General features: G+C 32.0%; 2 protein-coding genes across 7 annotated transcripts; both read right to left on the minus strand.

Annotated features, from left to right (window-relative positions):
• Nucleotides 1–3108: 3108 nt before the first annotated feature.
• LOC108569945 lies at nucleotides 3109–6674 on the minus strand. Of its 6 annotated transcripts, none has more exons than XM_017931731.1 (4): nucleotides 6537–6603; nucleotides 6356–6472; nucleotides 6104–6268; nucleotides 3109–4042 (listed from the first exon to the last, which is right to left on the minus strand). In XM_017931731.1, exon 4 carries the CDS (start codon nucleotides 4002–4004, stop codon nucleotides 3147–3149), a length of 858 nt encoding a protein of 285 aa, XP_017787220.1. In that variant the 5' UTR covers nucleotides 4005–4042; nucleotides 6104–6268; nucleotides 6356–6472; nucleotides 6537–6603; the 3' UTR covers nucleotides 3109–3146. The 6 variants fall into 6 exon arrangements, with proteins under 6 accessions (XP_017787220.1, XP_017787218.1, XP_017787219.1 ...); XM_017931729.1 differs by having other exon boundaries at nucleotides 6104–6277; XM_017931730.1 differs by having other exon boundaries at nucleotides 6104–6307.
• Nucleotides 6675–8098: 1424 nt separating this feature from the next.
• LOC108569947 lies at nucleotides 8099–14830 on the minus strand. The gene is made up of 3 exons (XM_017931732.1): nucleotides 14802–14830; nucleotides 14613–14733; nucleotides 8099–8871 (listed from the first exon to the last, which is right to left on the minus strand). Exon 3 carries the CDS (start codon nucleotides 8855–8857, stop codon nucleotides 8399–8401), a length of 459 nt encoding a protein of 152 aa, XP_017787221.1. The 5' UTR covers nucleotides 8858–8871; nucleotides 14613–14733; nucleotides 14802–14830; the 3' UTR covers nucleotides 8099–8398.
• Between the last annotated feature and the right edge of the window lie 741 nt (nucleotides 14831–15571).

Consider the following 15571-nt stretch of genomic DNA (forward strand, 5'->3'; position numbering starts at 1 on the left):
GATTTGTACTTCGTTTTTATTTAAGAAAAAGTAATTGGATTTTTGTTCTTTCTTTTATTTATTTTTACAAAAAAAAACAATAGTTTGAATCTTCAAGTTTCAGGTCTGTTATATTTAATAGTTTATGTATTATTTCTACCGCATCCGCAAGTGACAGGAGAGTCAAATGTCATCAATTCGCCATCTAGTGTATTAATTTGGAATTGATTATCAATTGTTTCAATTCCTCGCATTCTTCTGTTTCTTCGACATTTCCTTTATTACCTTCCTTCTTCGTCTCATCTTTCTACTTTCTTCCTCTATTCTTTTCTTTTTCTTCCTCCTCAGAGATCACTATTTCATCACTCTTCTATCATTCTTTATTTGCATTATTATGCTGCTACAAAATTCTTCCTATTTTCTTCCTTTTCTTCTTTATTCTTCTACTCTCCTTTTCTCTCTCTTCCATTCTTCCTCCTCGAATATCACTATTTCACCACTACTACTTCTACTCTTTTCTTTTTCTTCTTTCTGGAATATCACTATTTTACCATTCTTCTATCATTGTTTATCATACTTGAATAATATTATGCTGTTACATAATACTTATTCTCTTCTTCCTGTCTTCTTACACTCTTTTTCCTCTATACCTCCACTCTTTCCTTCTTTCTTCTTCCATTCTTCATCCTCTATTCTATTCTTCCTCCTGAAAAATCACTATTTCACTATTATTCTATCATTCTTTATTTGCTTTATTAAGATGCTACAAAATGCTTCCTATTTTCTTCCTCTCTTCTTACACTTTTTTTTCTTTATTCTTCCACTCTCTTTTTTTCGCTTTTCCTCTGCTCTAATCTTTTTCTTCCTTCTGGAATATCACTATTTCACCATTCTTCTATCATTCTTTATCATACTTTAATAATATTATGCTCTTACATAATTTTTCCTCTCTTCTTCCTGTCATATTACACTCTTTTTGCTCTATACCTCCACTGTTTTTTCTCTTTTCATCCATTCTTCCTCCTCTATTCTATTCTTCTTCTTCCTCCTGAAAAATCACTATTTCACCATTCTTTTATCATTTTTTATTTGCATTATTATGCTACTACAAAATTCTTCCTCTCTTCTTCCATTCTTTTTCCTCTATTCTTCCACTTTTTTTTTCTCTTTCCTTCCACTATTCCTCCTCCATTATTTTTCTTCCTCCTCAAATTCACTATTTTACCATTCTTCTATCACTCTTTATCATACTTGAATAAAGTTATGCTGCTACATAATTCTTCCTCTCTTCTTTATCCATTCTTCCTGTCTTTTTACAGTCTATTTCCTCTATACTTCCACTCTCTTTTTCTCTCTTCTTCCACTCTTCCTCCTCTATTCTTTTCTTATTCTTCCTGCTCAAAAATCACTATTTCACCATTCTTCTATCATTCCTTATCATACTTTTTTATGTAGTGTAATTTTATTTACTATCTGTTCATCAATGTGAACATTGAGTAAATTTAAGATTGCGGTTGCCATTAGGTAGGTAATCTTTTCCGGTCTTTAGTTTACATTATGTTGCTTAGATTTTTAATTTGTTGTTGGTTGGCTGTCGTCTTGTAGTTTAACTTCAATAGTATATTGATGCTCTGCGATTCCACTATTTCTTTTCATTGTGAATCTGCTGCTATCCTTAACAATGTCATTGTCCATCGACTTGGCTGAAGGTCCATATGCTGAACATCATTCATTTCACTGTTCATCTGTGATGAACGATGATCCTATCGCTGCAAGCACCGAGAGGGTTCACAAAAGGCCTTTAATGACCAGGATCGAACCGTCGCCAACAAAATCGTGGATAGGGCGACTTAACCATTCAGCTATTAGTCGCCCTTTTTATCATACTTGAATAAAATTTTGTTGCTACATAATTCTTCCTTTCCTATTCTTCTTTTCTCCTACCTCTCTTCTTCCTCCTCAAAAATCACTATTTCACCATCCTATCATATTTGAAGACAATTATGCTTTTACATAATTCGTAACGAGATTTTTATTAACAACGATATCATTTACGTATCAAATATCGCATAGTGCGGATGCAGCAATACATTTTACCTTTAGTTTCTACCTTTTTTTGCAAAATGTTTGCAATCCCCGCTCTTATAGTTAGAATGCACTTATATAATGAATAGTAAGTATGGAAAAAGTGAGTGCAGTTCGGTGCGTGTTGTGGCTCCAGTCTAAAGTTGTTATTGGATATATGAGAAAGGTGTCAAAACTGAAAATGCGGTGTTTTCATATTTTAACTCTAAATTCCATAATAATAAGTCAATAAATTCACCATAGTTAGATTTAAAAAGAAAACTTAGTAAGTAATAATTTTTAATCAATTTTTTTATATATATTCTTATTTATTTTTCAATTTATTTAAGAGAATAATTCAAAATTTATAAATATATTCTATTATTTTTTTTTTTTTTCTTAAAAGTATATTTTAATTACTCAATAACTAGATAAGCTAATTACATCAACGATAATGATAATTAAGGACATTCAAATGACCATACTTATAGATTTATAGCATTTACTGTTCTCTTGTTTAATATATAAAACTTTTAAATAATTTAAGATTATATAGCAAAAAAGGTTCTTTTTAATAAGCAGATATTTCTGAATTTCAGTTACATAAAATTTATTCATATTCGAGTTGTGGTGATTTTTCTAAACATGGCTTTACGATTCATTTAATTGCTCAAGAACTAGGGAAACTATAAAGATTGTCAATGAAGATAATGAAACATGAATTCATACCCTTTCGAATGACGGTATTACCTGGCTGTTTTAATCATCTGTCAAAGTTTAAAAAAAATAATGCATTCTAGATTTATGAGATTTTTTATTAAATAATTATAAACATTATAAAAGGTCATTAATTGTAAATAGTTGCTATATACAAATCTATAAGGAATATAAATTTTATAATATTTGAAGAAAAAACAAATTAATTCCATTTAAAATTAAAAATAAAATTTTAAAATCAGGTAAGTTTATACAAAATTATATGTAAATTCTAAAACAACAAAAATATTAAACTTTAATAAATAATCTATTAAATTAATATAATTTTCTATAAATAATTATCGTAGACAAAACAATGTAAAAATGTATCTTATCAGAATTGTCTATTAGTTACGAAATATCAGGTATAATCCTACAATTGTAATCGATGCGAAACCTATAAATGCCAATAAATTGTTTTCGTTTTCACCATCATCATCATTATCTTTATGAACAATTGAGTGGGAATAATTATTGGCAAGGTATTCATGAAGTTGCCTTCTGAATTCAATTTCCTCCTCATAATCTGATACTTCATCAAATTCGATTTGTCTTTGGATTTCGATTTGAGCTTCTGTTTCAATTTTCTTTCTCATTTCGATTTCGAATTGATTTTCGATTTCGTATTGATAATCGATTGGATTCAAGATTTTCATATTCTTTTCGGTTTTGCATTCATTTGAAGGCAGATCGAAAACTTGGTTATCCATTAATTTGTTTCGTACATCCTCTGTGCTGGGTGAAAATAAGTGGTTATTAAAATCCAAAGAAGGGACAAACGTTTCATTCATCGGATCATCCAAAGTTTGATCCTTTCGTAGAAGCAACGTGTCTTCATTCTTAGAAGAATTATCTACGGATTTCTCACAACCAATTGATACGTATTCTGTGTATGTTGACTTCTTAAATATAACATTGTCTTTATTTAACGGAAGGACGAAATTTTCATTCGCCAATGAGTAGAGAAAAGTGTCGTTGCACATATGAACCCAAGGTCGATCCTCCTTCGTATCGTCCAAAGATAGAGCACCGAAATCCTTCGGTTTATCAAGTTCCTCTTTAATATATACATAGGGTATATTATCGAATTTATTCAGATAAATAGCCTCGTTTTCCGACAAAGACTTGACATAATCGACCGCATTCAATGCATTCACGTGAAATTTCAGCATATTCATGTTGTCGGATAAATCGTTGAAATTCATTTCTGGTTCCAAAATCTAATACACTTGAACGGAATCAACTGAAAAAGAAAGAAAAGAAGAAAACTTCATTAGTTTTAATGTAATTTTGATATGTGATATGCGTATTTCCATATTCACTCTAGTGCCTTAAGTTCAAAAAATAAAAACATTAAAATGTTAGAGTGTTATAGTGCGCATCCGCACGTTCGAAAACCTGGAAAAAAAATCAATTTATACGCATGCGCCTTCGATCATTCAAAACTACTAGGTCAGAGGCTAAGAAACCTTGTTTATATTTGAAAATATTACAAAATTTGACGGAATAACGACAATTTGAACAGCTATTGAATATATGCAATTCGTTTTGCACATCCGTATCCATTTTTGCATACAGTTGTAACGCGTTTAAAGAAAAATGAGCGTAATATTTGATGCAAAGTGAACGTGTTATGTGAAGGTCGAAGTCGTCATTGAAAGTAGGAGTTCAAACGCAGCGCCGTCGTTTGGATTTATTGAGTGAAAAAAAGTGAATAAACAAATAAATTATTTGTACTTAAATTAATTGCCTGCTTGGTGATTTTTTTGAAGGCATTCTAATGGTGAAGGCATATGTGATTATGCCTTCACAGAAAATGTTACAGAACACTTTTATTTCTTCGTAGAGATCATTTCCATTAATGTCCACATTGTTATCATCATCATCATCATCATCATCATCATATTTTAATGCTAGATGCAAATTCATACAAAACTTTTTTAATTTATCATTTTCTTCTCTATATTATATAGACGAAGCCAAATAAGTCATTATGTTTCTCTAGTTGTTTAATTCTCTCCTGAATTGAAATTATACCTTGGTATACTATTTGTAAAAAGTATTCTCGATAAAAGTTAATTTCAGAATCTTTAACTCGAGAATCTTCTCCTTCGTAATCAAAATGGTGATTTCTTTTTCTAATTTTTTTTTTCTTAAATTCTGGAGGAATATTACATTTTGGAGAAGCTCGATTACACGTTTATTTGGGTAAATCACGGAAGGTTCACTACAGAGAGATACACAGGATACAAAGGATTAGTATAGCCAATACATAGCACATGGAATAATACCGAGAACCTAATACTTAAGACACAAGATAAGAGTACTTACACGATACACTGCAGAGAACCTTACTGGTTAACGCGACACCACACAACTGAGCAATTATAGATATCTTGCAGCTTATATACCCTAAGCAGGTAGTACCCTTAACCGTCCTTCCTGGTATACCCGCTACGGGCTGGAGTATCCAGGTTGGAGTAAGCGCCACAACATTTTTCAGCTTTGACTCTTGATTCCGCAAAACCAATATTTCTAATAGTTTTCCAAATCCCTTCAAAGGAGAAAATGTCGTCGAAAGATCGGTTTTTGGGTTTTGTACACTTTTACTAACGGTATTTACGCTTTTTATTTTGGGATCATTTGTTGTTTCGCTTAATTTGTCTAATAGCCTTTATAGCATTTATTCATAGTGGCTTTAAAGTAGTGTCTAGATATTTCTTTAAAATGTACCATCGTGCATCAGAGCTAGAAATAGTTGCAAAGAACCTTTGAACTGCACCAAAAAATGTTATTGCCATTGGAACCGTCAAAGCCATGTCTACTAATAATAAATTTAAAGTATGGCACAAAAAATTCCAATGGATTTTCTGACAAATTTCTTGCTTGAACTCCTTGTTTTTTACCAACCATATTCGCCCCATTGTCTATAATCTTGAAGAGGAATACCTAAATTGGCTAATTGAGTTATTAACACTTCAGTTAAATAAAAACCCGTAGTTTTCGTTTATATTGGTGTAAAACCAATATTCCTTAATTTCAATATTATTTTAATTTTCATAAGGCAATTGAACAGTTCGAATTATAAAAGTCAATTGTTTATTTTTGAAGAGGTAGCTTTCAAAACGCAGTATTTGACAAAACCTGACTTTCTGTAAATCCATGCCCTTACGTTTTTAATTGGAATACTTTATTTTTTACGTGCAATTGTGGTCAGAAATCTATATATGAAAGTTACAATAAGGCTATTAAAACAGAAAAATAAAAATTAAATAAGATTTTAATAATGCGTTTTAAAAGTTACCTTTCCATTTATTGTTGCGCATCTTTGACGTTTGCAAACGGTTTCAAATCGTCTGTATTGTTGATTAAAATAAGGTGGCTCTGTAATCCCCCCCACTAGCCCTGAGCATTTGCTCGATTGACCGACGCCTCTGTTCAAGCGTATTCTTTTACGAAATATACATTGCTTATGTTTCTTTAAACAGTTGAAAAATTAACAAATGAACTAAAATGTATTATCAACCACTTATGATTTTGTACAAACAATACTTACTGCTCGTTTATCGCACTTAATATGAACAAGCCAACTGAGATAATTCACATTTGTTAACAACCTGGTTTCTTTGTCTACGTCAAATCCAGTTATGTGCCGCAACTGTTACTGTGCTTACTACAAAGAATAAGAAGATTTTAACAATTTTATCTTTTCTTACGTGTTCTTTTCGATCAAATACCAACACGAATTATGTCACTCCTTTGGTAAACGATTATTATTAATAATTAACGAAAGAATGTACGAACCTGTCAATTATTTTATTTCGAGACATCTGCCGTCCTTTTTATGAATTACACGTTCGAAACTTCATTTTATTTCCAATTGTCAGAACCAAAACCCTTGCTCCTTTGATTTTATCCATCGGAACTGAAGTTTGATCCTTCCCTTTACGGTGATGTAACGTGCTTTCATCCCTAGAAGAATCTTCTATAGATTTCTTACAAACAATTGTTATATACTTCATGGTATATTAATATAAGTAGTTGTAGCAGTTAACATTTTTAGACCAGAGGAAAGTGTCATTTCACAGATGAATTCAACGTGTTTGTTCTTCCGGCTCATCCAAAGAAAAAGCACTGAAATCCTCCAGTTTATCATATTCTTCTTTCATATACTCATAGTCCATATCTTTGAACTTATTCCTATATGAAATCTCTTAGATTCATGGTATAATCCAACGCCATCAAAACTTGATTGTTTCCTTGTTTTCAGATAAGTGTATTTTCGAATTATCTTCATATATACATATCTTTCAAACCCTTTTTTGCTTCACACTTCAATGATTGATTAGATTTTATTAAAAAAAAAACGTAAATATGTTAATTGAAAAATTTACAATTAATTTGGTTTTTGAGTATATGCAATTAGTTATGCACTTGCGTATCCATTTTTGCATATAGTTGTAACCCATTACGCGAGTAAATTCTTAAGCAAAGAGCACGACTTAAGTGAAGGTCATTCAAAGTAGGAGTTGAAACGTATTATTTTACACAATATACACTTTTTAGTCGGTTTATATAATTAATAACACATTTTTTTTTTAAACAATTGAAATTATTAATTAACTGTGACAGTTAAACAAAAAGAACTTCAATTTATAAACGGACAAGTTTACTAATTATGTTTTCATTTTCAGTTTGTTTTCCAACATTATTTATATTAATACATATTGACTTACAACTAGTTTGTCGCATAAAATATGAACAAGTCAACAGAGATAATACACATTTTATGATAACAATTTTATCTTTTCGTACGTATTCCATTTTGAGTCATCTGTAAATTAATGAATCTGAAACATCTGTTGATTATTTGCTGATACGTTGTAAACTCATTTAATTCTGTAGTTATAAAGAAGAAAGTGTTTTTTAATTAAAATATTTCTTAATTTACTGAATAATCCAGAATGATTTACAAGTATATTTGTCTTTGGATCTCGATTTGAGCTTCTATTTCAATTTGTTTTCTCATTTCGATTTCGTATTGATAATCGATTGGATTCAAGATTTTCATATTCTTTTCGGTTTTACATTCATTTGAAGACACATCGGAAACTTGATTATCTATTAATTCGTTTGGTTCATTCTCTGTGCTGGGTGAAAAAAACTGGTTATTAAAATACAAAGAATGGACAAACGTTTGATTCTGAACACAGTGGAATATTGTCTGGTGTTGTCGTCGTGGAGTCTCAGTTGTAGGAAATTTAATGAAATTCGTTTGGTTTTACATAACTTTATTTGTTACTTGGTCGATTTAAAATTCATCTATTACTATGCTCATCATATTAAGATTCTTATAAGACTATGTTCATCTTTAAAGATTTTACTGAGACTACTTCTAAATACTTATTGTACATATAAAGTTAATACTTATTAATACGGACTCCCAGAGGAGTAAGGCACGGTTTTGAGATGACGCTTCGCTTCAGGTAACTGTTCTCCGTGGGATTTGTCTATTGTACAGTTTGGTTATCAGTTGAATATACAAAGAAAAGTGATCTCTATTCTGCATATTTGTTCTTATAGGTCATAGTCCTATAATTTAGTGGTTGGGCACAACAATCGGATCATCCAAAGTTTGATCCTTTCGTAGATGCAACTTGTCTTCATTCTTAGAAGAATTATCTACGGATTTCTGACAACCGATTAATACGTGTTCTGTGTATGTAGACTTCTTAAATATAACATTGTCTTTATTTAACGGAAGGACGAAATTTCCATTCGCCAATGAGTAGAGAAAAGTGTCGTTGCACATATGAACCCAAGGTCGATCCTCCTTCGTATCGTCCAAAGATAGAGCACCGAAATCCTTCGGTTTATCAAGTTCCTCTTTAATATATACATAGGGTATTTTATCGAATTTATTCATATGAATAACCTCGTTGTCCGACAAAGACTTGATAAAATCGACAGCATCCAATGCATTCACGTGAAATTTCAGCTTACACATGGTCTCGGATAAATCTTTTAAAGTTATTTCTGGTTCCGAAATCTGATACATTTGAACGGAATCAACTGAAAAAGAAAGAAAAGAACAAAACTTCATTAGTTTTAATGTAATATTGATATGTGATATGCTCATTTCCATATTCACTTAAGTTCAAAGATAGCTGAATAAAAACATTAAAATGTTAGTGTTATAGTGCGCATGCGCACGTTCGAAAATCTGGAGAAAAAATCAATTTATACGCATGCGTCTTCGATCATTCAAAACTACTCGATGAGACGCTACAAAGCCTTGTTTATATTTGAAAATATTACAAAATTTGATCGAATAACGACAATTTGAACAGCTATCGTTTTGCACATCCGTATCCATTTTTGCATACAGTTGTAACGCGTTTAAAGAAAAAGGAGCATAAAATTTGATGCAAAGTGAACGTATTGTGTGAAAGGTCGAAATCGTCATTGAAAGTAGGAGTTCAAACGCAGCGCCGTCGTTTGGATTTTGAGGCATTGGGAATAAATGTTTTTAAGAAGAAATATAATATTATATTAATATAATAGAAAAACAAAATTAAATTTAATTCCTAGCATAATTCAATTTCTATTGAAAGCAACGATAAGTTCGATAGTCTTTCTGTCTTTGTGTCATTGTGGATCTTAAATAGTTTTTTTTTTATTATTTTAAGTTTTGAAAACTTCGTTCGGACTCAGCAATGGTTATCGGAATTGTTAATAGAATTCTTAAGGTTATACTTAAATTGGGAAATTCATTTAATGTTTGGTGAATTTTTTTAAGGCATTCTAATGGTCACCAATTACAGAAGTGTTACAGAACACATTTATTTCTTCATAGAGATCATTTCCTTTAATGTCTACATTGTTGTCATCGTCATATTTTAATGCTAGATACAAATCCAAAAAAAAAAATTTTGTAATTTGTCATTTTCTTTATATTTTTAATTTGGTATATTATATAGCCAAAGCCAAATAAGTTTCTCTAGCTGAATTGAAATTATACTTTGGTCTACTATTTGTAAAAAGTATTCTCGATAAAAGTTAATTTCAGAATCTTTAACTCGAAAATCTTCTCATTCGTAATCAAAATGGCGCTTTATTTTCCTAATTCTATTTGTCTTAAATTCTGGAAGAATATTTCATTTTGGAGAAGCTCGATTACACGATTATTTGGGTAAATCATGGAAGGTTACACTACAGAGAGATACACTGGATACAAAGGATTCGTACAGCCAATACAAGGCACAATATACATGGAATATTACCGAGAACCTTGCACGATGTTAAGACATAAGAAAAGAGTACTAACACGATATAATACAGAGAACCTTACTGATTAACGCGACACGACACAAGTGAGCGGTTATATACTTTATTTTAGACTTAAATAAAATTTTATTATGTTGTTTAAAAACAGAGTAGTAGTAGTTGTTATAAGGAGGTGGCGTACATGCGAGCTTGAGCTTATTAAGTCAGAAACATTTTAAATATATACATAATGACAGTTTTAAAAAAGAAAAAAAAAAGTTTGATGATTATAGGGTTAGCTTAATGCAGCAGTTTCCAAACTGGGAGACGCGCCTCCCTGGGGAGGCGCGGACTCTTGCCAGGGCTTGGGCCAGGACTATTTTTTAAGAAATTAATTTTTATACCATAATATCTTGAAATAAATAAAACGTGTCTATATTATTTAATCTATTAAAACAATAGAAGGTAAGTTTTTGATAGGATATAAGCGAAAATCCACTAATAATGAAGATTCTGATGTTGGCACAAGTAGTGGAAATACAAGCCACACGGAACAGGAAAAAACAACTCCCATGTCAAGGAAATACGACTTATCCTATTTATCGTTCGGATTTACTAATATTATTAACGATAATGTGGAAATGCCAATGTGTTTGTTCTGTTCAAAAGTTTTGGCTGCTGATAGTATGAGACCCGGCAAATTAAAACGGCACCTTGAAACTATTCATTCTGAATACGTTGGTAAGCCCCAAGAATTTTTTCAAAGAAAATTGAATGAGTTATCTAAAGACAAGCAAAATTTTTAAAAAAAATGTTCATATTCCATCAAATGCATTACTAGCATCATACCTAGTGTCGTACAGAATCGCGCAATGTAAAAAACCCCACACAATAGCAGAAACCTTAGTTTTGCCAGCAGCTATTGATATGGTTAAAACAATGTTTGGCCAATCTTATGCGTATCAGCTGCGACAAATACTGTTTGCTGATAATACAATTGGCAGAAGAATTGATGATATATCTGAAGATCTTTGTAACCAATTAGTTTCTCGAATGCGTACTTCAAAGAAGTAGCTAAAGACGCACATTTAATTGCATATGTTCGATATGTTGACGATACTAATATAATTGAAGATATCTTATTTTGCAAACAAATTCCTGGCAGAGCCACATGCAATGAAAATTTCAAAATAATAGACAGATTTTTTAATGAGAACGACATAATGTGGAATAATTGCATTGGGCTCTGTACTGACGGTGCACAATCAATGGCGGGACACAAAACTGGTCTTCAAATACTAGTTAAAATGAAAACATCTGAGGTTCTCTGGACGCACTGCATGCTCCACAGAGCAGCTCTCGTATCAAAAACTATAAGTGAGGAACTTAACAATGTTTTTGCAAAAGTAACGAAAGTTATAAATTACATAAAAACAGTCCATTAAAAGCAAGGTTGTTCGCAAAACTGTGTGAAGATATGCGAGCTGATTACACGTCACTTCTGTACTATTGTGAAGTGCGCTGGCTATCTCGTGCAAAAGTGATTCAAAGGGTACTTGAACTCAAAGAAGAAATTGCTATGTTTCTCAAGGAAAATCATAATGAAGACGGCAATATGTTTAGGGATGATAATTTTATTGTTAAACTTACAAATTTGGTTGACATTTTTGAAAAATTGAGTGTTCTTAATAAATCATTGCAAGGACCGCAAATGCATTTGCTTATACAAAAAGACAAAGTGAAAGCATTTATTAAAAAAGTAGAGCTATAGGAATCAAATTTGCAAAAAAAAATAGATTGACATGTTTCCACGTTTAAATTTATGCGCCCGAGATAACATAGAAGCAAACAAAAATCTCTTTGTGGAACACTTGAATGGTTTGTTGCTTCAATTTTCGAATTATTTTGGTGATCTTGATTTTACAAAGTTTGCGTGGATACAGAATCCACTTATCGACGAAGAAGATGATGAATTTGGATTGACAAGTATTGAAAAAGAAAAATTGATTGAATTATCTTGTAATAATACATTAAAATATAAATTTCAGACTATATCTCAATCTTCAATTATGGTTGAATCTTCATACAGAATATAACACTTTGTCAAACAAAGCTTTGAAAGTACTGCTGCCGTTCGCAACATCATATTTAATGCGAAACGGGATTTTCTCCGTTGGCTGCAATGAAATCTAAATATCGAGCTCGTTTAGTTGTAGAAAAAGAGCCACGAGTAGCTATATCGTCACAAACACCAAGATTTGATAAACTTTGTGCTAATAGACAAGCACATCCATCTCATTAAAAACAATAATAAAATATCATTTTCCATTAGTTTGTATGAAAAATTTTATAAGAGTAAAAATGTTTGTGTTTTTATCTATTCAATCTATTAAAACAATAAAAGGTAAGGGAGGCGCGGGAAAAACAATTTTTTTTCGGGGAGGCGTAGTAGCATAAAGTTTGGGAACCGCTGGCTTAATGCTAGCTTGAAAAAAAGAAAATGGTCGGGGTTAGTTGTCAGGGTTTGGTGGGCGGTGGGAAGGGGATTTTGGTTTTGTGTTTGCGTGTGTTGGCGGAGATTGGTGGGCGGTTGTATAGGGTGCGGGTGTGGTGATTCAGGGAGAAGGTTTTGGTGGCGTGTCGGCCTTGCAGTTTATGGATGAAAGTAGGGATTTTGGGTCATGGAGGTACGCGCTCGGGGTGAATGTAATGTAGTTTGAAGATTTTGCGGATAACGTTTCTCTTAAAGCTGTAGATTCACTGAAGGCATGATTGGAAAGCAATTGAGAGTGGAATAGGGTTTTGGGGTGGCACCCGCGTGAGCGATTATAGATATCTTGCAGATTATATACCCTATAAGCAGGTAGTACCCTTATCCGCCCTTCCCGGTAAACCCGCTACGGGCTGGAGTAGGGCGTACAGTACCGGACGTCACAACATTTTACACATAATTTTTCAGCTTTGACTTTTGATTTCGCAAAACCAACATTTCTAAAGTGTTTCAAAAAAAATTCCAAACCCCTTCAAAAGAGAAACTGCCGTCGAAGGTTTTTGGGTTTTTGTACACTTTTACTAACGGTATTTACGTTCAAAAATATGTCATACCAGATGATAATTGACAGCACAAATTCAAAATTCATTTCGTGTTTGTACAATAATATTGATTCGCTTTTTATTTTGGGATCATTTGTTGTTTCGCTTAATTTGTATAATAGCCTTTATAGCATTTATTCTACACTCCCACCGAGTGTCGCATAGTGGCTTTAAAGTAGTGTCTAGATGTTTCTTTTAAATGTTCCATCGTGCAGCTGAGCTAGAAAAAGTTGTGTAGAACCTTTGAATTACACCAAATAATGTTACTGCCATTGGAACGGTCGAAGCCATGTCTACTAATAATAAATTTAAAGTATGGCACAAAAATGCCAATGGATTTTCCGACAAAATTCTTGCTTGAACTCCTTGTTTTTTACCAACCATATTAACTAATACCCAATATACCCAAATCGGCTAAATGAGTTTTTAACACTTCAGTTAAATCAAAACCTGAAGTTCTCGTGTAAAACCAATAAAATATTCCTTAATTTCGGTATCATTTTCATTTTCATAAGGCAATTGAATCTGTCTTTCTGTAAATCCTTGCCCTTACGTTATTAATTCGAATATTTTATTTTTTAATGCATCTTCATTTGGCTTCCGCATTACGCGCCAATAAGCCAGCCCCTGTCTGTATTCTTCGGATTTCTTCTTGCCTCCAAATAGTTAAGGCAACCAGCTTCTTCCAATTACACCAAAAATTTCCCTCTTCAAAACAAATAATCAAAATAAACGACTCCTTCTAACGAAACTAAAAAATAACTATTAAATCCAACTTAAACTGACTTCTATAAAATATGTACATAGGAGAGATATGGCAAGATAGGTAAAGACAATAAAGGTAACGGATCGAACACAAATATATAACGAATTTGAAACCGGGGTCTCAGCGGTTCAGTACTCAGGTTCTTGGAGAGACCTCGGAAAGGTATAAAGTAGAAAGGTTGACACATTAAAACTATATATAGGTATTAGATGTTTTAAGAAACTTTAGTATTGCCCTGTAAACTTAAACGTCCTCGGATTAAATGAGAGACCGTGGCATGGGAATTCTATTATGCAGCAATTGCTCATAAAGAACCCCGGATGCCTCACTATTGTGTTCACATGCGAAGAGTAGAATGGTTAACAGTGTCACAAAATTAAGAAATCTATATCTGAAAGTTGCAATAAGTCTATTAAAACAGAAAATAAAACTAAAATAAATGTTAAATAATGCGTTTTAATCTTCGACGTTTCAAATCGTCTGTATTGTTGATTAAAATAAGGTGGCTCTGTGCCGCCCCCCCCTAACCCGTGGGCCACGAGCATTCACCCGATCGACCGACGCCTCTGTTCAAACGTATTCTTTTACGAAATATACATTGTTTATGTTGTTTTAAACAGTTGAAAAATTAACAAATTAATTAAAATTTATTATTACCCACTTATGATTTTGTATAAATAATACTTACTGCTCCTTTGTCGAACAAAATATGAACAAGCCAACTGAGATAATTCACATTTGACAATAATCTGGTTGGTTTCTTTGCTTACGTCGAATCCAGTTATGTGCCGCAACTGTTACTGTGCTTACTACAAATAATAAGAAGATTTTAACAATGTTATCTTTTGTTACGTGTTCTTATCAAACAAATACCAACACGAATAATTAACAAAAGAATGTACGAATCTGTCAATTATTTTATTTTGAGACATCTGCCGTCCTTTTTATTAATTAAACGTTCTAAACTTCATTTTATTTCCAATTGACCAAAACCCTTGCTCCTTTGATTTTATCCATCGGAACTGAAGTTTGATCCTTCCGTTTACGCTGATGTAACGTGCTTTCATTCCTAGAAGAATCTTCTATAGATCTCTTACAAACAATTGTTATATACTTCATGGTATATTAATATAAGTAGTTGTAGCAGTTAACATTTTTAGACCAGAGGAAAGTGTCATTTCACAGATAAATTCAACGTGTTTGTTCTTCCGGCTCATCCAAAGAAAAAGCACGGAAATCCTCCAGTTTATCATATTCTTCTTTAATATACTCATAATCCATATCTTTGAAATTATTCCTATATGAAATCTCGTTTTCTCTTAGATTCATGGTATAATCCAACGCCATCAAAACTTGATTGTTTCCTTGTTTTCAGTTAAGTGTATTTTCGAATCATCTTCATATATACATATCTTTCAAACCCTTTTTTGCTTCACACGTCAACTGAATGAACTGAAATAGATATTTGATTAGATTTTATTATAAAAACGTAAATATGTTAATTCAAAAATTTACAATTTGATTTCTTTTACTATATGCAATTAGTTTTGCATTTGCGTATTCATTTTTGCATATAGTTGTAACCCATTACGCGAGTAAATTCTTAAGCAAAGAGCACGACTTAAGTGAAGGTCATTCAAAGTAGGA

The sequence above is a fragment of the Nicrophorus vespilloides genome, unplaced genomic scaffold, assembly GCF_001412225.1.
Source record: "Nicrophorus vespilloides isolate i.1.1-1 unplaced genomic scaffold, Nicve_v1.0, whole genome shotgun sequence".
NCBI classification, from domain to species: Eukaryota; Metazoa; Arthropoda; class Insecta; order Coleoptera; family Silphidae; genus Nicrophorus; species Nicrophorus vespilloides.